This window comes from Biomphalaria glabrata, chromosome 5 (genome assembly GCF_947242115.1).
Source record: "Biomphalaria glabrata chromosome 5, xgBioGlab47.1, whole genome shotgun sequence".
Lineage (NCBI taxonomy): Eukaryota > Metazoa > Mollusca > Gastropoda > Planorbidae > Biomphalaria > Biomphalaria glabrata.
Genome location: NC_074715.1, coordinates 31279812 through 31304074, shown reverse-complemented (window position 1 = coordinate 31304074; position 24263 = coordinate 31279812). Strand labels below are relative to the sequence as shown.

At 41.6% G+C, this 24263-nt stretch overlaps 1 protein-coding gene across 3 annotated transcripts in view; it reads right to left on the bottom strand.

The window, feature by feature from the left end:
* Nucleotides 1-24263, bottom strand: part of LOC106065782 (uncharacterized) — a 47508-nt gene that overhangs the window by 9136 nt on the left and 14109 nt on the right. Inside the window, exons 12-23 of one of the 3 annotated variants that reach the window (XM_056028321.1) lie at nucleotides 23989-24167; nucleotides 15344-15531; nucleotides 14824-14913; nucleotides 13992-14096; nucleotides 12400-12663; nucleotides 11562-11712; nucleotides 10754-10818; nucleotides 8400-8652; nucleotides 6012-6279; nucleotides 4861-4972; nucleotides 2789-2867; nucleotides 1005-1158 (exon numbers count right to left, since the gene is read on the bottom strand). In XM_056028321.1, coding sequence (XP_055884296.1) covers nucleotides 1005-1158; nucleotides 2789-2867; nucleotides 4861-4972; nucleotides 6012-6279; nucleotides 8400-8652; nucleotides 10754-10818; nucleotides 11562-11712; nucleotides 12400-12663; nucleotides 13992-14096; nucleotides 14824-14913; nucleotides 15344-15531; nucleotides 23989-24167 — 1908 coding nt within the window. The remainder of the gene's footprint in view (nucleotides 1-1004; nucleotides 1159-2788; nucleotides 2868-4860; nucleotides 4973-6011; nucleotides 6280-8399; nucleotides 8653-10753; nucleotides 10819-11561; nucleotides 11713-12399; nucleotides 12664-13991; nucleotides 14097-14823; nucleotides 14914-15343; nucleotides 15532-23988; nucleotides 24168-24263) is intronic. The other 2 variants (XM_056028322.1, XM_056028323.1) reach the window with 2 other exon arrangements.

Genomic DNA, 24263 nt, shown 5'->3' with positions numbered 1-24263 from the left:
TATTGTATTGCTTATAGAGATACACTACAAAGAGGTTCTCTATTCAGATTATTATTTCCAGCTATATTATTGGACTATCTATACTGATTATAAACTTCGTGCGTCCAACCCCAAGCAAATTATTCATTGATAGGTATTAGGTAACTTATACAATTCGAACTCATGGATCAAGCCTTCTCAAGATGACATACTAACCACTCTGCTAGTGAGGTGCTTATGAAAAGAGAACATTTTATAGTTATCTATTCTTTGTTTCAAGCTAACTGTAAATCAGCGACCGATAATTTAGCTTATAACACCACTGCAGTCAATTACATTTTTTTCCCTTGTTCAAGATACCAAATAAAATAATTAATTACAAATAGTTAACTAATTGGTCAATTGATTCTTGTGTTGTCAGATAAAAGAAATAATTATGCAAATTTCAGCTTGATCCGAGATAGGGTGTCGGAGAAATAACGTGTACAATCTTTTTACCAGACAGAGTGAGTTGATATAGGCTAAGCTTTGTTAATAAAAAATATTTCTAATCACACAGATGTATTCTTGTTAGTCTAGATCTAGGCGTTGGGAGTATCAGCAGCGAAATTCCCTCCGGCAGCTTCTACAACTGAGTTGGTGCCAAATGTAATGCGATGCGTTCCTTTGGATCACATCAGCAAGGTCGAGAGAGGGATCATGACGCATGGGCCACCCATGACCCCTTTATCCAAGGCCCAGGAAAGCGCCCCGGAGAGGAAACTCTGGTGCTGCTGCAAAGCGGCTAAAACAACACGGGTTATAAGATCTATTAAACATTTAATCACATGACAGGTCCAAACCTATATTGATACAATTACACTTAATCTAACCTTTGTTTCTATGTTTCTCTTGTTAGCAACAAAAAGTTATCGCTTGTGAGTCGTCATCAATTAGTTTAGTCCTTTGAAGCTGAGATCTATTTTTAGCATTCATTAGTTTTTACTGCTGTACTATAAAGTATCCATTCGTTTTGGTTTGCCTACCTGTTACATGCGTCACTGGACTCTCCACTACCATAGGACCATCTAATAAAAAATTAAATAGACGTCCAGATTTGGCTGGAAAAGTGGGCGTTTGGGCAATCATACGGTATCCTTCACCCCACCAGTTCTCCGCCCTTACATACAGTTCAGATGCCTGTGTGGAAATAAGCGGTATAAATATCTAACTACATCTAGTCAGTTCCAGGTCATTTCATCCCCGGTCACTTCATCCCCTGGTCATTTTATCTCTTGCTCATTTCATCCCCCTGGTCATTTTTTCCGCTGGTCATTTCATCCTCTAATCCATCAAATAATAATTGTAAAAAATGGTATGAAATTAACAATATATCTTTTTTTTTCCTTTACAAGACAAAAAGTGTGACACATTCATTAAGAACAGAATAGAATGTTATCAAAAATATAAAAAATTCAACATTTATAGATATAGAGCTAACGTAAAAATTGTTTTTGCGTGTTAATTGAAATCAGAAGACGGTCCATTGATTCTTATTGCGGTACATTGTACATCATTCGTAATTTCTTGGCCAGTGTTGCATATTTCTTGCAGTCAGCGTTTATTAGAATAATTAAAACGTTTTGAAAGGGTTTGAAATGTCATGCTCATATTCAAGAAAGAACGATTGACACTTGAAGATAAAGTGAAAGTGCAGACGATTGCATAATATATAGAACAATATAACACAAGACACAGATATTTTACAAAGAGAAGTAGATGAATTACAGAAATGGGAATCAAATTGGAGCATGTCTTTCCACCCAGAAAAATGTCAGTTGTTAAGAGTAACAAAAAAACTAAAACAAATTAATTCCACTTATCTTATTCATGGCAAACCAGTAACACAGACTAAAAACGCAAAATACCTAGGTGTTATAATAAATGAAAAACTATCATGGAATCCACATATTGATGAAACTACAAAAAAATCAAACAGAGCATTAGGATTTATTAAAAGAAATTTCTATAAATCAAATAAGAACATAAAACTAAAATTTAACCTTGGTTAGGCCAATAATAGAATATGCATCCTCCGTTTGGGACCCCTCAACTCAAGAAAACATTAAGAAACTGGAACAGACACAAAATAGAACAGTGAGATTCATAACAAACGAATATTCACATTTGACTAGAGTAACACCTTTAGTAAAATCACTAAATTTAGAAAGCCTTCAGGACAGAAGGCTCAAAAGTAAATTATTATATAAGATAAGAAAGCATCAGCGGCAAGATCAGAAGTATTCTAATCGTTCTCTTCTCTTAAAAGTGTTTCCACTACTTTCACCACACATTGGCCTTTGATGATAAGTGATCAGCATAGAGCGGCATAATTTCATAATTATTCTAATCGTACTTCTATCTCTCAAAAGAGTTTCCACTACCTGCACAACACCTTGGCCTTTGGTTCCGTACAGCATGCAATATGCGCACGAAAATATTGACTTAGCTAGATCAATATAACTAACTACACACCCCGCTATAGATCTACTTATTGACATTATATTCTTTCATTTCTCAACGAGAAGAGAGGAAGCGAACACTATAATAACATGTCAAACATATCAAAAAGTATTCTAAATTAACATATTTATATATTAGATATAATGAGTGCTTAAAGACAAAGCCTTAACAACACAATTACACAATAACAAAGAAAAAATATTTAATTGGGGATGAAATGACCGGGGATGAAGTGACTGGGGATGAAGTGACCAAAGATGAAATGATCAGAGATGAAGAAGTTACCAAGGATGAAATGACCGGTCACCTTAACAAGTTCAATGGCCAGGTCATAGACACCATCTCTGAAGCGTGAGAAAATACTTGCAACACACTCGCAGTGATTTCTACAAAGAAAAGAAAATACGTAAAGATAGTGCCACAGACATTACAGAATGATGTCGCTAGTGGCACAGACATTACAGAATGATGTCGCTAGTGGCAGACATTACAGAATGATGTCACTAGTGTCATAGACATTACAGAATGATGTCGCTAGTGGCAGACATTACAGAATGATTTCGCTAGTGGCAGACATTACAGAATGATGTCACTAGTGTCATAGACATTACAGAATGATGTCGCTAGTGGCAGACATTACAGAATGATGTCACTAGTGTCATAGACATTACAGAATGATGTCGCTAGTGGCAGACATTACAGAATGATGTCACTAGTGTCATAGACATTACAGAATGATGTCGCTAGTGGCAGACATTACAGAATGATGTCACTAGTGTCATAGACATTACAGAATGATGTCGCTAGTGGCAGACATTACAGAATGATGTCACTAGTGTCATAGACATTACAGAATGATGTCGCTAGTGGCAGACATTACAGAATGATGTCGCTAGTGCCACAGGCATTACAGAATGATGTCGCTAGTGGCAGACATTACAGAATGATGTCACTAGTGTCATAGACATTACAGAATGATGTCGCTAGTGTAATAGACATTACATATGATGTCGCTAGTGTAATAGACATTACATATGATGTCGCTAGTGTAATAGACATTACAGAATGATGTCGCTAGTGTAATAGACATTACATATGATGTCGCTAGTGTAATAGACATTACAGAATGATGTCGCTAGTGTCATAGACATTACAGAATGATGTCGCTAGTGTCATAATCACTAATAATAATAATTATGTCAGTAATGCATTTCATAAACACTTGGACATTGCAGAGGAGTGTCATAAGTGCCAAGGGCATTACAGAAAGATGTCACTAGTATCATAGACATTACAAAATGATGTTGCTAGTGTAATAGACATTATAGAATGATGTCGCTAGTGTCATAATCACTAATAATAATAATAATGTCAGTAATGCATCTCATAAACACTTGGACATTTCAGAAGAGTGTCATAAGTGTCATGAGCATTACAGAAAGATGTCATTAGTGCCATGGCATTACAGTAAGATATTGCTAGTATCAGGGCCTTTGCAGAAAGATGTTCCTAGTGTCAGGGCCTTTGCAGAAAGATGTTCCTAGTGTCAGGGCCTTTGCAGAAAGATGTTCCTAGTGTCAGGGCCTTTGCAGAAAGATGTTCCTAGTGTCAGGGCCTTTGCAGAAAGATGTTCCTAGTGTTAGGGCCTTTGCAGAAAGATGTTCCTAGTGTCAGGGCCGTTGCAGAAAGATGTTTCTAGTGTCAGGGCCTTTGCAGAAACATGTTCCTAGTGTCAGGGCCTTTGCAGAAAGATGTTCCTAGTGTCAGGGCCTTTGCAGACGAGATGTTCCTAGTGTCAGGGCCTTTGCAGAAAGATGTTCCTAGTGTCAGGGCCTTTAAAGAAAGATGCTCCTATTTTCATTGCTGTAGCAGAAGGATGTCACTAGTGTAAAGGCCATTACAAAAGGATGTCACTAGTGTAAAGGCCATTACAAAAGGATGTTACTAGTGTAAAGGCCATTACAAAAGGATGTTACTAGTGTAAAGGCCATTACAAAAGGATGTTACTAGTGTAAAGGCCATTACAAAAGGATGTTACTAGTGTAAAGGCCATTACAAAAGGATGTTACTAGTGTAAAGGCCATTACAAAAGGATGTTACTAGTGTAAAGGCCATTACAAAAGGATGTTACTAGTGTAAAGGCCATTACAAGAGGATGTTACTAGTATCATAAACATTGCAGAATGATTATGATATTTGTAATTCGAGATATATTTTGAATATTTGAATAATATTTGAATAATACTTATGACCAGAACATTACATAGCAATAGATATATAATGCATCACCCGTTTAGGTTTACAAGTTAGGATAGCACGATAAATCAAAATAATATGCCGAGGTTTTAAGATATGACAAGAATTGGTTACGAACTAAACCTATAGCGCCAAAGGTAAGCAACTTCAGTTAATAAAAGGCTCATGTCTGCGTCACTAATACTCAGTTCGGTTAAAGGCGGCCCAAATTTAAAATCTTCAAGCATTATAGAACCTGAAACGAAACAAAATGTTGAGAGTAGAGTAGAAACAAAAGGATGCACTGGTTTTAATAACTCGTTAAAAAGAAAAAGTCTTTTAAATCTTTACTTCTTAACTTTTTGGGGGATCAGTTTGAGTCGGCTTGAGATAGAAATTGTTTATTTGAACTAGCAAATCTGTATGATAGGTGTATCTTAGTAAGTTTGATATTAAGTAGGCCTGAGAGAAGGGTCACTTTGCCTTAGAAATAGTTCCACTAGAAAGCAGTTAGGTCATTAAAAATAAGGGAGAAGAATGGTCTCTAACTCTACCACTCTATGTGGTTGTGACAGAGGGTCGCATGGGCCTGCACACATTGCCAGTGACAGATCTTTGTGGAGATAGATTGCTGCCCAATGCGCCGAACGGAGCGTGAGGATGTAAGTCACATTATACAGGTCATGACGTTTTGTTCTTCATGCGGACAACCTCTCACGCTATAGTGTTTAAGTAGTTTAAGTTCATTAAATTATAAATTATGCTGTCATATTTTTAAAACTAGAAATACACATAAGTGAAATATATAACAGTGGAATTAATATATAGGATGGCGTCCTAGTCGTCTGGTATGTGTTCCAGGTTCAAACCCAGACCTCTACCAATCCAGGCGTCCTGCTGGAGGTTGGGATTAGGACATAATAATCTTCAGTTCTGAAGAAACAAACGAAACATGGAAAACAAATATATATTTGTTCCATTAAGAAAAAATCTCCGTGGATGTCTTAAATGTATTCGCAAAACAAATAACAGCAATCCACACTGTTAATAATACATTGTACTATCATTTTTTATTTGGAACCAATACGATCTGTATAACTATCCAGTTGTATTTTTTTTTTAATTATAACTAAGAAAATCTCGAAGCTCTAATCTCAAAATGTATTTTTACAGCTAATGTGGTTTGTGTTTGACATGTTCCATCAGATTGGAAGAGAATTATCTCCTAACCCTTATGGGAAAATGTTTTTAAAGACTTAGTCCGACACTGTCTAGAGGAAATCCTGATGACGTACCATCATCTTTAATCTGCACGATTGAGTACATCCTCTCTCTCTTGAGGACAATGCCCTCATCACTCTCTACCTCCTCCACTTCAACAGTCTCTTCTCCTTCGCCAGCCTCCTCCGGTTTCTCTGCTGCAGGCTCTTCCATCGCTTCTTCTGGAATCTCTTCCAAATCTGTCTTTTGGGCTTCAACTACAGGCCGCGGTTTGGGATGTGGTCGTCTGAGTTCCTTCATGCCAGACAGGGAATAATAACTGCTCTCTAGCGGTGGGAGACCCTGGGAAAAACACAGCAAAGTTCTGAAATCTTTCTTTTCTCTGACAGACATTATAACTTTGCTCCCTGGAAACTTCAGTGTTCTATAGTTTCTCTCGAACACTGCCGTCGTAATGTCTAGAGTATATTATTCTCAATGGCTTTATGTTTATTGGTCTTGTATCATGTATCTGACATTCCCAGTCTTGTATCATGTATCTGACATTCCCAGTCTTGTATCATGTATCTGACATTCCCAGTCTTGTATCATGTATCTGACATTCCCAGTCTTGTATCATGTATCTGACATTCCCAGTCTTGTATCATGTATCTGACATTCCCAGTCTTGTATCATGTATCTGACATTCCCAGTCTTGTATCATGTATCTGACATTCCCAGTCTTGTATCATGTATCTGATATTCCCAGTCTTGTATCATGTATCTGACATTCCCAGTCTTGTATCATGTATCTGACATTCCCAGTCTTGTATCATGTATCTGACATTCCCAGTCTTGTATCATGTATCTGACATTCCCAGTCTTGTATCATGTATCTGACATTCCCAGTCTTGTATCATGTATCTGATATTCCCAGTCTTGTATCATGTATCTGACATTCCCAGTCTTGTATCATGTATCTGACATTCCCAGTCTTGTATCATGTATCTGACATTCCCAGTCTTGTATCATGTATCTGACATTCCCAGTCTTGTATCATGTATCTGACATTCCCAGTCTTGTATCATGTATCTGACATTCCCAGTCTTGTATCATGTATCTGACATTCCCAGTCTTGTATCATGTATCTGACATTCCCAGTCTTGTATCATGTATCTGACATTCCCAGTCTTGTATCATGTATCTGACATTCCCAGTCTTGTATCATGTATCTGATATTCCCAGTCTTGTATCATGTATCTGACATTCCCAGTCTTGTATCATGTATCTGACATTCCCAGTCTTGTATCATGTATCTGACATTCCGAATCTTGTATACAATACACTTATTAGTCTAATTACTAATTACATTACTAATTACAATTTTAAAAAATTAAACGCTAATTTCAAATGCCATGTGTAAAGACCTACTAACAAAAAGACTTCACGTGGTTTAGTATCAGACTTTAGTTCAGTAACGAAGACTTTAACGTGGTTACTTCCAGCAATAAGTAAGGCGATCATAGTAAGCTGTGTACGAACTGATGGTAAGCTGTATACGAACTGATGGTAAGCTGTGTACGAACTGATGGTAAGCTGTGTACGAACTGATGATAAGCTGTGTACGAACTGATGGTAAGCTGTGTACGAACTGATGGTAAGCTGTATACGAACTGATGGTAAGCTGTGTACGAACTGATGGTAAGCTGTGTACGAACTGATGGTAAGCTGTGTACGAACTGATGGTATAATGTGTACGAACTGATGGTAAACTGTGTACGAACTGATGGTAAACTGTGTACGAACTGATGGTAAACTGTGTACGAACTGATGGTAAACTGTGTACGAACTGATGGTAAGCTGTGTACGAACTGATGGTAAACTGTGTACGAACTGATGGTAAACTGTGTACGAACTGATGGTAAACTGTGTACGAACTGATGGTAAACTGTGTACGAACTGATGGTAAACTGTGTACGAACTGATGGTAAACTGTGTACGAACTGATGGTAAACTGTGTACGAACTGATGGTAAACTGTGTACGAACTGATGGTAAACTGTGTACGAACTGATGGTAAACTGTGTACGAACTGATGGTAAACTGTGTACGAACTGATGGTAAACTGTGTACGAACTGATGGTATAATGTGTACGAACTGATGGTAAGCTGTGTACGAACTGATTTACACCGTGAAGAGTATGAGATGTTCTTAAATCTACTACACTGAGATGCATGCCAATTTTTAGGCCCCACTATATAAATCCTAAAATAAAATAAATATAATAGGCCTAATAGGATAAATTCCTTAATTTAATATCAAATAAAATTTTAAGGCAAAAGATAACCTGGCCAGGCATTGCAATAATTAAGTACAGCGAAAAAAAAGGTTAACAGGAATTGGAAAGACCAGGCCATAGATATATAAGGGATATGTCTAAATGGACGAATATAGTGACATAGATGATTTGATAGGTGACTCACACTAACGACCGTTCTCTGCTCGGGAGCTAAGATTTCCTCCTCATCATCAAAGGATACTACAGAGTAAGCGGTTGACGGTCTTTGAGCGTTTTGAAGGGAGGTATTAAGGGAGACGGGGGCTTGGCTGTTGTTCATGTCGGTGCGGTTGTTGCTAGCGTCATTTTCACTTTTGGCATCGTCTTTAATGCGGACTGAACTACCTCGACCAGATTGTTGGCCATCGGCAACCTTTGAAGATTTGCGTCGCAAGGAACTGAAGACCAAAACAAACAAACACAAATAAAGATGAGCCACTGTAATGGACATTTGTAATGAAATAATATAATGAGCTAGACAAGTGTAATGAACCAGTGTAATGAGCCATTTTTGTGAACCAGTGTAATGAGCCATTGTTGTGAACCAGTGTAATGGGCCATTGTTGTGAGCCAGTGTAATGAGCCATTTTTGTGAACCAGTGTAATGAGCCATTGTTGTGAACCAGTGTAATGGGCCATTGTTGTGAACCAGTGTAATGAGCCATTGTTGTGAACCAGTGTAATGAGCCATTGCTGTGAACCAGTGTAATGAGCCATTGTTGTGAACCAGTGTAATGAGCCATTGTTGTGATCCAGTGTAATGAGCCATTTTTGTGAACCAGTGTAATGAGCCATTGTTGTGAACCACTGTAATGAGCCATTGTTGTGAACCAGTGTAATGAGCCAGTGTAATGAAAAGTGTAATTAGCGAATCTGTGCAATGAACAAGTGTAATGAACCACTTTCATGAGCCAGTATTATGAACTTTTTAGCTTTATAATGAGCTTTTGTTCTGTTTCAGAATGAGTTAAACTTGTACAATACAATACATTTTAAATAATAGGCAGATAAAAACCTGTCGCAATGTTTCCGATTATAGCTTACGTGACCATTTAGTTCTGTTCAAGAGGCAAATGTACAATGTACACAGTCACTAACACAAACACAGTGTTAAGTTCTGGTTATTCTCTCTACTTCAATATTTCCTAAAGATACCGCCTTGTCTCTGTATTCCGGGTTTATGAAAGGTTTTTTAAACTGTTATGTCTGGTTATTTAAAAAGCTCAACTCAATGCAATAAAACTAAAATGTTAATGATATGATTATTTCAGATATATTCCTATTCCAATTATACTCTTCTGCACAGTACAGAAAGTGACAGCAAACCAGTCAGGCTCCACCTAACAGTATGCATATCGAGCTCAAGTCCCACTGACCACGCGATCAGGCACAGCAATGCAGCCCCCAAATGACAGAAGATTTCATCCTAAGAAATTCGACTATAATACTTATATACAATAACTATACTATAAAGTAGAAAGTGAGGCGTATGTATGTATGTATGTCGCGCATAGAAATAAAAAAAAATTCGTTCTCTATAGCGGCGAAGCCGTGCTGACATATAGCTCTAGATCTATTTTAATAGTTCCATTCATGAGTCGCCTACATCTAACCAGCGCTTTGTAAACACACTATGATTGGACAGGTAAGATGATCCCCCTATATGGGGGATATAAAAAATTAATGAGCTTATAATTAGTATGTTCATATGTTAAAGTATAAAACTATTTGGGGGATATTAAATATTAATAAGCTTATAATTAGTATGTTCATGTGTTAAAGTATAAAACTATTTGGGGGATATTAAATATTAATAAGCTTATTGATCACTCTTATAATTTATAAATCTACATCAGTTATAATAGTATCTAGACTCTAGATCTAGATTTCAATAGCCTATATATAGGCTAACCAGCAAATATTTTTATTTAAAAAAAATGGATTTAGGTTGAGGAGCTATTTGAATAGCTCCTTTCGTACTATTTTTACGTTCACATTTGCTTTATCCTTAGAACAATATTATTTAGTTTTAATGTTTCAAATACCCTATATCAGTAACTATAGCAGTGATACGCAAATTAAGACCCGCGGACAGCGGGTAATATATGGCTAGTATATATATATATATAAAATAAGTTTTTTTTATTTCAGTCCGAAGTTTAATGAGTAGTACAGTATTTCACGTGACCAGATAGTCCCAGCTGCGACACCATATATCTAACATAGAAATAATAATCTCTGATACGTTTTTTTTAAGTGTATTGTTTCTGTGGGATGGTGTGATTTAAACACATTCATTGTAGAACAAAGTGAAGACATTTGGTGAATGTCTGGTTGTCAAGAAATTTTCTGGTTTGTTTTACACAAAGTAGCTTGTGGTTTATTTAAAAATTCTAAGATATAAAAGGGGAAGTATTTTCTTCTCAACCAAATCCGCCCCACAAAACAACAACAAAAAATAATTTTAAAAAAGTGTAACTGTTCTTGTGTACCACCAACCTTCTGGTTTTGTTTGGAGATATATCTTTCTTGTCATGATCAGTAGCTTGTTTGGACGGCTTCATCTGTGTAAAGATTGAATACAGCTTTGAACGTAGATTAACAATTTTAAGTATTCAGTATGGATATTTATTAACACAACCAAAATGGTTAAGCCATTGGCATTTTGGGTACACCATCATTGGCGCCACAGTTATTGGTGCCAAAGTCAATTGCTGCTCAATCATTGGCGCAACAGTCATCGGCTACACAGTTATTGGTTACATGGTCATTGGAAACATTGTCATTGGGCGCCACAGTCATTGTCGAATAGTCTTTGTCATTGGCTCATAAACTACAGTCCTTTGCTACCTAGTTTGTAAAAAGTTTGTAAAATGTTTGTAAAATGTTTGTAAAATGTTTTACATGTTTCGGATGTTCCTTTAGAGTTGAAGATAGTCTACTTCCTAGTCCAAACCTCCCGCAGGATGACGGGGGATGGGAGCGGGCAGGGTTTGAACCCGGTACCATCGATAAATGCAAACGACAGTCCAGCGCGCAAACCGCACGACCAGGCAGCCATCCTGTTATTGGTTAAACAGTCATTGGCTACATTGTTTTTGGCTCCACAGTATTAAGATACAAGTTTTTGGACGCAGTCATTGTCTATATAGTCATTGGCTGCACAGTCTATACACTACCCTAGTGACCACATGTCCTAGTGACCACATGTTATAGTGGTTCCACATGCCCTAGTGCTGTCCACTTTCTTACCTTTTATTCTGTGTGTGAATTAAATATATAAAAAATTAAATGCGTCAAACGAAACCTGAGGTGTCATTTGGGGTGAACCTGAGGGTGAGCCCTGGAGCTGTGGTGAAGAAGATTCTGGTGGAGCCTCCATTATCATTGAGCCTCCTGCCGTCTCCCTTCTGGAGCCATTGGAGCCGTCTACAGGATTGAAGGTAAACTCCGTAACACTGTGTCAAACAAAAGAGAGTGTGAACACTTTGTTGGCGAACACTTTGTTGGTGTGAGTTGATCAACATACTTGATAGTTGATTTAGAACTCTCTGAAACTGTTTTTACAACTTCTCGGCTTGCAACTCGAGGTAACTGGAACCGGTTCTAGCAGTGGATGTATATCTTTGGGGAAAGAATGACTAGCTTATTGGCCGCAAAACTAACATTTAATTTGGACTAGATAATCTATAGCTTGAACCGACATACGTCAGCGGGTAGTCCCCCCTTATTCATGAAAGAGTTCAATAAATAAAGAATAAGCGTCCAGGAACATTACTGGATCTATAAGGTTATTATTATGTTGTATATATTCTAAGTAGATTTATGCATTCGAACCAGGAATTGTTTCGTGGCGAGTGTAAATGGGGGGGGGGGGGGCAGGAGGATAATGTCCCTTGTTTTTCAATCTTTCATTCGTTAGTTCTTGAGACCATAATACTCGTTCTGAAACAAATATCTTCAGCTTCGTAAAGTAGGAATTGTCTTTTAAAACAGTGATGTACTCATTGTGCTATGCTACATAATATTATCAATTAATAAGTATACAAAAAAGTTATAAATAATATCACTCTCTCTTCCTCATTCAAACTCTCTCTCTCTCTCTCTCTCTCTCTCTCTCACATTTCAATTTCGATTAAACTAACCTCCCTTCAATCTCATCATTACTCGAATCGTCGGCACTCTCCTGCACTTTGATTTCAGACATGGGTTTCTTCTTTTTCTTCTTCTTCTTCTTCTCTGCGCTTTCTTCTCCCTCCTCCTCGACGACTTCCTCTTTAGGCTCCTCCTCACCCTCTCCTTCCTTAACCTCTACTGCTTCCTCCTCCTCTTCTTCCTCCGAGCTACTGTCACCGGGCAACTCCGACTCCCATTTCTGAGACCCGTGAGTGAGCTGCATCGCTATAAATCTGGCATGTACAAAAAATAAAGGCTGCATTGAGAAGTCAAAACCTATACTGTCCACAAATGATTGTATTGCCAAGTTGGAAGGTCGAGCTGGTTATGTACGTTAATGGAGTGGATATTTAGTTGTAAGACTTTTGCAACGGTTCCAATTACACATCGAATATAAAATTGACTTCTAATAAATAAAGAACTAACCAATCCAGAAATAGAACTTCAGAACACTTGATTACATCCAATAACTTCAAAAGTCCAGATGACAATGAATGATTACAAAAATGGTAGTTAATTTTATCTATCTAAATAACTTAGACAATCTCACTCTAGTACTTCTACAAAACAGTCTCCCGTTTTCATATAGTCTCACAAGCCAGAATTAAAGTGAATTTTTGGCCTAGTTCCCCTAGTCCAGTGTTTCCCAAACTTGTTCTCTAACGGAACACTTCACACATTTAGCGTAACACTTTTTTTTTTATTTTTAGAGAACTTAATTCAGGTGGTGAACTACTAATGAGTTACTCCAGTAGTTTTGTGAAACAACTTTTAGTCAAGCCTCGCGGAGCACTACGGTTTCGTGGAACATTGATTGGGAAACACTGCCCTAGTAGATAGACCTGAAATAAACATATTTGACTTTCTAGTCACACGAGATAATTCAAGTGCATGGTATATTGTGAACTCCCCCCTTCCCTCATTTTCACTGTAGTAGTATATTCACCCACTGTAACAGCTAGGTATATTATTGAATACAACTGACTTGTATGGGAATAGTACTGACCATGAAATACTATAAATAGACTGCACAGACATTCAAGTAATGAAATGTAGAGGGGGAAATAATACACACGTACATATTCAGACGACAAAAACAAATGTTTGTTCAATAAACTCTAATCGTGAAAACAATATAAGCAGACAAAAGTTAGGAGATCTTACAGAATTTTAAAATATCAAACGTTATGAATTGGTAACAAATGACAAACTCTGTCAAGAAGTCCTCACGAGATGCTAGCACCAGGACACTGTATGGCGAGCTGCCTGATCTGAAAACTGCTCACAGCAGTCACCTTGTCGAAATACTCCAACTTGTTATAAGTACTCTCAAACTTGGATTGAAGAATGGAAGAAGAATACGCTCGTTAACTTTGATGGAACAGTACGAGAGATGGAACAGTACTAGAGATCAAGAAGATCCATAACAAATGTCAACATGATCGTTAGTCATTTTCCAATTCTCAATCATACGTTGTTTTTTTTTTACTGGAGGAATTGTGCTTAGTTCCATGTCTCTAGGACTCATGCTATCTCAACAAAATAAAATGAGGGTTCTTACGTTGTGAGGGTCTTGGTCTCAAAGATAAGTCGACTTTGTTTGTTCACTAGGCCTGAAGGTATCACACTCCACCTTTCTTTCTCTTTCAAGATCCAGTAAGCTCCCCTGAATAGAACAATAGTGAACTTACTATTTACCTTGTTGCTAGCAGTGAAACAATGGAAGAGGCATGCTGTTAGTTAAAGCGGCAAGTGACATCAGTTTAAGCTGCATTTAGCTTCTATCAGAAGAAGTGTAACTTTGCCAGCTTTAAATTTGTTATGCATCGGATAAAAACATGAGACAGTACTGATTCCATCCTATAATTAAACTCTAAAGCCTGTGTATACAAATACAATGTTTAGCCTCCGATACACAATCTATACTTCATTCATAGGTTTTGTTTAATATTCCTTTGCTGTCTTATATCCAAAATACATAAATAAAGACAACAGCCACCCGCTCCATCATAACTACTTCAAGTCGTCACGAAGTGGGCGACTTCTGTCAATCAAGACAAGAACAGAGCGGTACAAAACCTCGTTCGTACCTTATTCGGTCAGACTATATCAACGCCCCTCGTTCATCAGGAAACATGATAAAGACCAAGATGCCTGTGTGTAGTTGCTGAATGAACTCTTTTTTTTGTGTGTATCTATTCTATTTATGTGTATGTTTCTGTTGTGTTGTCTTTATATGAGAAAAGAGTCCTTGTAATCATAACAAATTTCCTTAGCCTTAAGTGCACCAAAATATGTTTTTATCCAACTTTTAAGAGCATCTAAAGTACATCTAAAGTACATCTTAAGTACATCTTAAGTACATCTAAATGTTTAGTGACGTGCTCTCTCACCAAGTATTTTTACCATCGCTGGACAGGAAATATTCTTCCGGTGTATCATCAGGGTCTGGAAACTCAACTTCATCGGGAAAAAGTTCACGCCTGCAAATCGAAAATGTATTAATAGATTTACAGAAACTACTTACAAATGGCAACTTTCAATGTATTCCAACCCTCGTGATTTCTCGTGATTCAGAAGTCAAGCGCGTCACTAGCACTCTGCTCCTATACCTTCTTATCTTCACATTTAATTATCAAACTAAACAAGCTGGAGCAGATTGAAATCAAACGACCAGTTCAAATGTAACTGATATCAATATAAAATAAAATAGTTCGGAGTGTAACTGAGACTTAGTAGGTATTGATCCATTATGTCTTCCATAGCGAAGTATAGCTCTAAATCTGACCCACTTCACTAAGTAAAGAGATATTTGAGATCTGATGGAAGCAGACCTCTATAATAGAAATAAGGCGCGTGCTAAACAGTTTCATGAAAGTGACATTCTATATGTCAACTAGCGTTGACACTCACCTGGCAAACACTAGGATAGTTCCAACTCTGACAAACTCAGGTGTCTTGGGAATTTGCATCATACATTTCTCTGTTGGTTGCTTGTTGGACGTGTGAAACACTTTGTAGAAGTCAGTTATACAGCGAATGGCATTACGTTCAAAAATGCTTTTATCAATCAACATGTGTAGCGGCAAAGGGTGTAGGAGCTGGAGGGACAGAATACACTTTTGGTTATAACTCAGTCGCAGACGATACAAGACCTAAATGGGACGTTACACGCTTTAAGATTTACTTCAGTGGCAAATGATATTAGACCTAAATGGGACTCACAATGGTAGATAATGTAACAGCCAGTTGGGGCTTTTTATTTTGATGTAGAGTAATGATAGACCTAGCTGGGCAGTATGAGAGACAAGCAGAGTGTTGAAAGACCTGGCTAGCCTGTATGGTCCATGTAGAGTGTTGAAAGACCTGGCTAGCCTGTATGGTCCATGTAGAGTGTTGAAAGACCTGGCTGGGCAGTATGAGAGACAAGCAGAGTGTTGAAAGACCTGGCTAGCCTGTATGGTCCATGTAGAGTGTTGAAAGACATGGCTAGCCTGTATGGGCAATGTAGAGTGTTGAAAGACCTGGCTAGCCTGTATGGTCCATGTAGAGTGTTGAAAGACCTGGCTGGGCAGTATGAGAGACAAGCAGAGTGTTGAAAGACCTGGCTAGCCTGTATGGGCCAGGTAGAGTGTTGAAAGACATGGCTAGCCTGTATGGGCCATGTAGAGTGTTGAAAGACCTGGCTAGCCTGTATGGGCCATGTAGAGTGTTGAAAGACATGGCTAGCCTGTATGGGCCATGTAGAGTGTTGAAAGACATGGCTAGCCTGTATGGTCCATGTAGAGTGTTGAAAGACCTGGCTAGCCTGTATGGGCCATGTAGAGTGTTGAAAGACATGGCTAGCCTGTATGGGCCATGTAGAGTGTTGAAAGACCTGGCTAGCCTGTATGGTCCATGTAGAGTGTTGAAAGACCTGGCTGGGCAGTATGAGAGACAAGCAGAGTGTTGAAAGACCTGGCTAGCCTGTATGGTCCATGTAGAGTGTTGAAAGACCTGGCTAGCCTGTATGGGACAGGTAGAGTGTTGAAAGACCTGGCTAGCCTGTATGGGCCAGGTAGAGTGTTGAAAGACCTGGCTAGCCTGTATGGGACAGGTAGAGTGTTGAAAGACCTGGCTAGCCTGTATGGGACAGGTAGAGTGTTGAAAGACCTGGCTAGCCTGTATGGGCCATGTAGAGTGTTGAAAGACCTGGCTAGCCTGTATGGGCCAGGTAGAGTGTTGAAAGACCTGGCTAGCCTGTATGGGCCATGTAGAGTGTTGAAAGACCTGGCTAGCCTGTATGGGCCATGTAGAGTGTTGAAAGACATGGCTAGCCTGTATGGGCCATGTAGAGTGTTGAAAGACCTGGCTAGCCTGTATGGTCCATGTAGAGTGTTGAAAGACCTGGCTGGGCAGTATGAGAGACAAGCAGAGTGTTGAAAGACCTGGCTAGCCTGTATGGGCCAGGTAGAGTGTTGAAAGACATGGCTAGCCTGTATGGGCCATGTAGAGTGTTGAAAGACCTGGCTAGCCTGTATGGGCCATGTAGAGTGTTGAAAGACATGGCTAGCCTGTATGGGCCATGTAGAGTGTTGAAAGACATGGCTAGCCTGTATGGTCCATGTAGAGTGTTGAAAGACCTGGCTAGCCTGTATGGGCCATGTAGAGTGTTGAAAGACATGGCTAGCCTGTATGGGCCATGTAGAGTGTTGAAAGACCTGGCTAGCCTGTATGGTCCATGTAGAGTGTTGAAAGACCTGGCTGGGCAGTATGAGAGACAAGCAGAGTGTTGAAAGACCTGGCTAGCCTGTATGGTCCATGTAGAGTGTTGAAAGACCTGGCTAGCCTGTATGGGACAGGTAGAGTGTTGAAAGACCTGGCTAGCCTGTATGGGCCAGGTAGAGTGTTGAAAGACCTAGCTAGCCTGTATGGGCCATGTAGAGTGTTGAAAGACCTGGCTAGCCTGTATGGTCCATGTAGAGTGTTGAAAGACCTGGCTAGCCTGTATGGGCCATGTAGAGTGTTGAAAGACATGGCTAGCCTGTATGGGCCATGTAGAGTGTTGAAAGACATGGCTAGTCTGTATGGGCCATGTAGAGTGTTGAAAGACATGGCTAGCCTGTATGGTCCATGTAGAGTGTTGAAAGACCTGGCTAGCCTGTATGGTCCATGTAGAGTGTTGAAAGACATGGCTAGCCTGTATGGGAGACATGTAGAGTGTTGAAAGACCTGGCTAGCCTGTATGGGCCATGTAGAGTGTTGAAAGACCTGGCTAGCCTGTATGGGCCATGTAGAGTGTTGAAAGACCTGGCTAGCCTGTATGGGCCATGTAGAGTGTTGAAAGACATGGCTAGCCTGTATGGGCCATGTAGAGTGTTGAAAGACATGGCTAGCCTGTATGTGCCATGTAGAGTGTTGAAAGACATGGCTAGCCTGTATGGTCCATGTAGAGTGTTGAAAGACCTGGCTAGCCTGTATGGTCCATGTAGAGTGTTGAAAGACATGGCTAGCCTGTATGGGGCATGTAGAGTGTTGAAAGACCTGGCTAGCCTGTATGGTCCATGTAGAGTGTTGAAAGACCTGGCTAGCCTGTATGGTCCAGGTAGAGTGTTGAAAGACCTGGCTAGCCTGTATGGTCCATGTAGAGTGTTGAAAGACCTGGCTAGCCTGTATGGTCCAGGTAGAGTGTTGAAAGACCTGGCTAGCCTGTATGGTCCATGTAGAGTGTTGAAAGACCTGGCTAGCCTGTATGGTCCACGTAGAGTGTTGAAAGACCTGGCTAGCCTGTATGGGCAATGTAGAGTGTTGAAAGACATGGCTAGCCTGTATGGGCCATGTAGAGTGTTGAAAGACATGGCTAGCCTGTATGGGCCATGTAGAGTGTTGAAAGACATGGCTAGCCTGTATGGTCCATGTAGAGTGTTGAAAGACCTGGCTAGCCTGTATGGTCCATGTAGAATGTTGAAAGACATGGCTAGCCTGTATGGGCCAGGTAGAGTGTTGAAAGACCTGGCTAGCCTGTATGGGACAGGTAGAGTGTTGAAAGACCTGGCTAGCCTGTATGGGACAGGAAGAGTGTTGAAAGACCTGGCTAGCCTGTATGGGCCATGTAGAGTGTTGAAAGACCTGGCTAGCCTGTATGGGCCAGGTAGAGTGTTGAAAGACCTGGCTAGCCTGTATGGGCCATGTAGAGTGTTGAAAGACCTGGCTAGCCTGTATGGGCCATGTAGAGTGTTGAAAGACATGGCTAGCCTGTGTGGGCCATGTAGAGTGTTGAAAGACCTGGCTAGCCTGTATGGTCCATGTAGAGTGTTGAAAGACCTGGCTGGGCAGTATGAGAGACAAGCAGAGTGTTGAAAGACCTGGCTAGCCTGTATGGTCCATGTAGAGTGTTGAAAGACATGGCTAGCCTGTATGGGCCATGTAGAGTGTTGAAAGGCCTGGCTAGCCTGTATGGTCCATGTAGAGTGTTGAAAGACCTGGCTGGGCAGTATGAGAGACAAGCAGAGTGTTGAAAGACCTGGCTAGCCTGTATGGTCCATGTAGAGTGTTGAAAGACCTGGCTAGCCTGTATAGGACAGGTAGAGTGTTGAAAGACCTGGCTAGCCTGTATGGGCCAGGTAGAGTGTTGAAAGACCTGGCTAGCCTGTATGGGACAGGTAGAGTGTTGAAAGACCTGGCTAGCCTGTATGGGACAGGTAGAGTGTTGAAAGACCTGGCTAGCCTGTATGGGCCATGTAGAGTGTTGAAAGACCTGGCTAGCCTGTATGGGCCAGGTAGAGTGTTGAAAGACCTGGCTAGCCTGTATGGGCCATGTAGAGTGTTGAAAGACCTGGCTAGCCTGTATGGGCCATGTAGAGTGTTGAAAGACATGGCTAGCCTGTATGGGCCATGTAGAGTGTTGAAAGACCTGGCTAGCCTGTATGGTCCATGTAGAGTGTTGAAAGACCTGGCTGGGCAGTATGAGAGACAAGCAGAGTGTTGAAAGACCTGGCTAGCCTGTATGGTCCATGTAGAGTGTTGAAAGACCTGGCTAGCCTGTATGGTCCATGTAGAGTGTTGAAAGACCTGGCTAGCCTGTATGGGCCATGTAGAGTGTTGAAAGACATGGCTAGCCTGTATGGGCCATGTAGAGTGTTGAAAGACATGGCTAGCCTGTATGGTCCATGTAGAGTGTTGAAAGACCTGGCTAGCCTGTATAGTCCATGTAGAGTGTTGAAAGACATGGCTAGCCTGTATGGGAGACATGTAGAGTGTTGAAAGACCTGGCTAGCCTGTATGGGCCATGTAGAGTGTTGAAAGACCTGGCTAGCCTGTATGGGCCATGTAGAGTGTTGAAAGACATGGCTAGCCTGTATGGGCCATGTAGAGTGTTGAAAGACATGGCTAGCCTGTATGGGCCATGTAGAGTGTTGAAAGACATGGCTAGCCTGTATGGTCCATGTAGAGTGTTGAAAGACCTGGCTAGCCTGTATGGTCCATGTAGAGTGTTGAAAGACATGGCTAGCCTGTATGGGAGACATGTAGAGTGTTGAAAGACCTGGCTAGCCTGTATGGGCCATGTAGAGTGTTGAAAGACCTGGCTAGCCTGTATGGGCCATGTAGAGTGTTGAAAGACCTGGCTAGCCTGTATGGGCCATGTAGAGTGTTGAAAGACATGGCTAGCCTGTATGGGCCATGTAGAGTGTTGAAAGACATGGCTAGCCTGTATGGGCCATGTAGAGTGTTGAAAGACATGGCTAGCCTGTATGGTCCATGTAGAGTGTTGAAAGACCTGGCTAGCCTGTATGGTCCATGTAGAGTGTTGAAAGACATGGCTAGTCTGTATGGGGCATGTAGAGTGTTGAAAGACCTGGCTAGCCTGTATGGTCCATGTAGAGTGTTGAAAGACCTGGCTAGCCTGTATGGTCCAGGTAGAGTGTTGAAAGACCTGGCTAGCCTGTATGGTCCATGTAGAGTGTTGAAAGACCTGGCTAGCCTGTATGGTCCAGGTAGAGTGTTGAAAGACCTGGCTAGCCTGTATGGTCCATGTAGAGTGTTGAAAGACCTGGCTAGCCTGTATGGTCCAGGTAGAGTGTTGAAAGACCTGGCTAGCCTGTATGGGCAATGTAGAGTGTTGAAAGACATGGCTAGCCTGTATGGGCCATGTAGAGTGTTGAAAGACATGGCTAGCCTGTATGGGCCATGTAGAGTGTTGAAAGACATGGCTAGCCTGTATGGTCCATGTAGAGTGTTGAAAGACCTGGCTAGCCTGTATGGTCCATGTAGAGTGTTGAAAGACATGGCTAGCCTGTATGGGCCAGGTAGAGTGTTGAAAGACCTGGCTAGCCTGTATGGGCCATGTAGAGTGTTGAAAGACATGGCTAGCCTGTATGGGCCAGGTAGAGTGTTGAAAGACCTGTCTAGCCTGTATGGGCCAGGTAGAGTGTTGAAAGACATGGCTAGCCTGTATGGGCCAGGTAGAGTGTTGAAAGACCTGGCTAGCCTGTATGGGCCATGTAGAGTGTTGAAAGACATGGCTAGCCTGTATGGTCCAGGTAGAGTGTTGAAAGACCTGGCTAGCCTGTATGGGCAATGTAGAGTGTTGAAAGACATGGCTAGCCTGTATGGGCCATGTAGAGTGTTGAAAGACATGGCTAGCCTGTATGGGCCATGTAGAGTGTTGAAAGACATGGCTAGCCTGTATGGTCCATGTAGAGTGTTGAAAGACCTGGCTAGCCTGTATGGTCCATGTAGAGTGTTGAAAGACATGGCTAGCCTGTATGGGCCAGGTAGAGTGTTGAAAGACCTGGCTAGCCTGTATGGGCCATGTAGAGTGTTGAAAGACATGGCTAGCCTGTATGGGCCAGGTAGAGTGTTGAAAGACCTGTCTAGCCTGTATGGGCCAGGTAGAGTGTTGAAAGACATGGCTAGCCTGTATGGGCCAGGTAGAGTGTTGAAAGACCTGGCTAGCCTGTATGGGCCATGTAGAGTGTTGAAAGACATGGCTAGCCTGTATGGGGCATGTAGAGTGTTTAAAGACCTGGCTAGCCTGTATGGGCCAGGTAGAGTGTTGAAATACCTGGCTAGCCTGTATGGGGCATGTAGAGTGTTGAAAGACATGGCTAGCCTGTATGGGCCAGGTAGAGTGTTGAAAGACCTGGCTAGCCTGTATGGGCCAGGTAGAGTGTTGAAAGACATGGCTAGCCTGTATGGGGCATGTAGAGTGTTGAAAGACCTGGCTAGCCTGTATGGGCCAGGTAGAGTGTTGAAAGACATGGCTAGCCTGTATGGGCCATGTAGAGTGTTGAAAGACATGGCTAGCCTGTATGGGCCAGGTAGAGTGTTGAAAGACATGGCTAGCCTGTATGGGCCAGGTAGAGTGTTGAAAGACATGGCTAGCCTGTATGGGAGACATGTAGAGTGTTGAAAGACATGGCTAGCCTGTATGGGGCATGTAGAGTGTTGAAAGACCTGGCTAGCCTGTATGGGCCAGGTAGAGTGTTGAAAGACATGGCTAGCCTGTATGGGAGACATGTAGAGTGTTGAAAGACATGGCTAGCCTGTATGGGCCATGTAGAGTGGTGTTGAAAGACATGGCTAGCCTGTATGGGCCATGTAGAGTGTTGAAAGACATGGCTAGCCTGTATGGGCCATGTAGAGTGTTGAAAGACCTGGCTAGCCTGTATGGGCCATGTAGAGTGTTGAAAGACCTGGCTAGCCTGTATGGGCCATGTAGAGTGTTGAAAGACCTGGCTAGCCTGTATGGGCCATGTAGAGTGTTGAAAGACATGGCTAGACTGTATGGGCCATGTAGAGTGTTGAAAGACCTGGCTAGCCTGTATGGGCCATGTAGAGTGTTGAAAGACATGGCTAGCCTGTATGGTCCATGTAGAGTGTTGAAAGACCTGGCTAGCCTGTATGGGCCATGTAGAGTGTTGAAAGACCTGGCTAGCCTGTATGGGCCATGTAGAGTGTTGAAAGACCTGGCTAGCCTGTATGGGCCATGTAGAGTGTTGAAAGACATGGCTAGCCTGTATGGTCCATGTAGAGTGTTGAAAGACATGGCTAGCCTGTATGGTCCATGTAGAGTGTTGAAAGACCTGGCTAGCCTGTATGGGCCATGTAGAGTGTTGAAAGACATGGCTAGCCTGTATGGGCCATGTAGAGTGTTGAAAGACCTGGCTAGATTGTATGGGCCATGTAGAGTGTTGAAAGACATGGCTAGCCTGTATGGTCCATGTAGAGTGTTGAAAGACCTGGCTAGCCTGTATGGGCCAGGTAGAGTGGTGTTGAAAGACATGGCTAGCCTGTATGGGCCATGTAGAGTGGTGTTGAAAGACATGGCTAGCCTGTATGGGCCAGGTAGAGTGTTGAAAGACATGGCTAGCCTGTATGGTCCATGTAGAGTGTTGAAAGACCTGGCTAGCCTGTATGGGCCAGGTAGAGTGTTGAAAGACCTGGCTAGCCTGTATGGGCCATGTAGAGTGTTGAAAGACCTGGCTAGCCTGTATGGGCCATGTAGAGTAGTGTTGAAAGACATGGCTAGCCTGTATGGGAGACATGTAGAGTGTTGAAAGACCTGGCTAGCCTGTATGGGCCATGTAGAGTGTTGAAAGACCTGGCTAGCCTGTATGGGCCAGGTAGAGTGTTGAAAGACCTGGCTAGCCTGTATGGGCCAGGTAGAGTGTTGAAAGACATGGCTAGCCTGTATGGGCCATGTAGAGTGTTGAAAGACCTGGCTAGCCTGTATGGGCCATGTAGAGTGGTGTTGAAAGACATGGCTAGCCTGTATGGGCCAGGTAGAGTGTTGAAAGACATGGCTAGCCTGTATGGGAGATATGTAGAGTGTTGAAAGACCTGGCTAGCCTGTATGGGCCAGGTAGAGTGTTGAAAGACATGGCTAGCCTGTATGGGCCAGGTAGAGTGTTGAAAGACCTGGCTAGCCTGTATGGGAGACATGTAGAGTGTTGAAAGACCTGGCTAGCCTGTATGGGAGACATGTAGAGTGTTGAAAGACATGGCTAGCCTGTATGGGAGACATGTAGAGTGTTGAAAGACATGGCTAGCCTGTATGGGCCATGTAGAGTGTTGAAAGACATGGCTAGCCTGTATGGGGCATGTAGAGTGTTGAAAGACATGGCTAGCCTGTATGGGGCATGTAGAGTGTTGAAAGACATGGCTAGCCTGTATGGGGCATGTAGAGTGTTGAAAGACATGGCTAGCCTGTATGGGCCAGGTAGAGTGTTGAAAGACCTGGCTAGCCTGTATGGGCCATGTAGAGTGTTGAAAGACATGGCTAGCCTGTATGGGGCATGTAGAGTGTTGAGTTGGTTAACACATGTTGAAAGACGTGGATGGAACATGTAGATTGTTGAAAGACCTAACTGGGCTGTGTGGGACATGTAGTAGAGTGTATAGTCTTGTAACAAATGCTGAGAGATCTTAATGCCTCAGTTCATTTATGGGACAACCAAGAGAGGAAGACTAGTTGCATACAACTTTAAAGAAGATCGTACGTACAAGTTTAAAAGATAGATAATGTGCTGCCCTATGACATTTTCGATTGACTTTAGAGACATTTTATTTCTACCTACTTGAAGGTACAGAGCCCATCCTTTACTGATAAAGTAGAAATCTGCACACTCGTCAGGCTCGTCTCCTTCTAAGATTGTGCCAGGGCGTATGCCACCTGGCCAGTCCTCCTCCTCTTCTTCCTCTTCCTCATTCTCCCCTGGCTCTTTTTCTTCTCCCCCTGCTCCATCCTTCCCATCTTCTGGTAGGGACAAAGGAAAACAAGCAAAATCTTATCTTATCTTATATGATACAGACGTTACTTCAAAAAAAAAGATGATTACGTCCTACGCGTCAT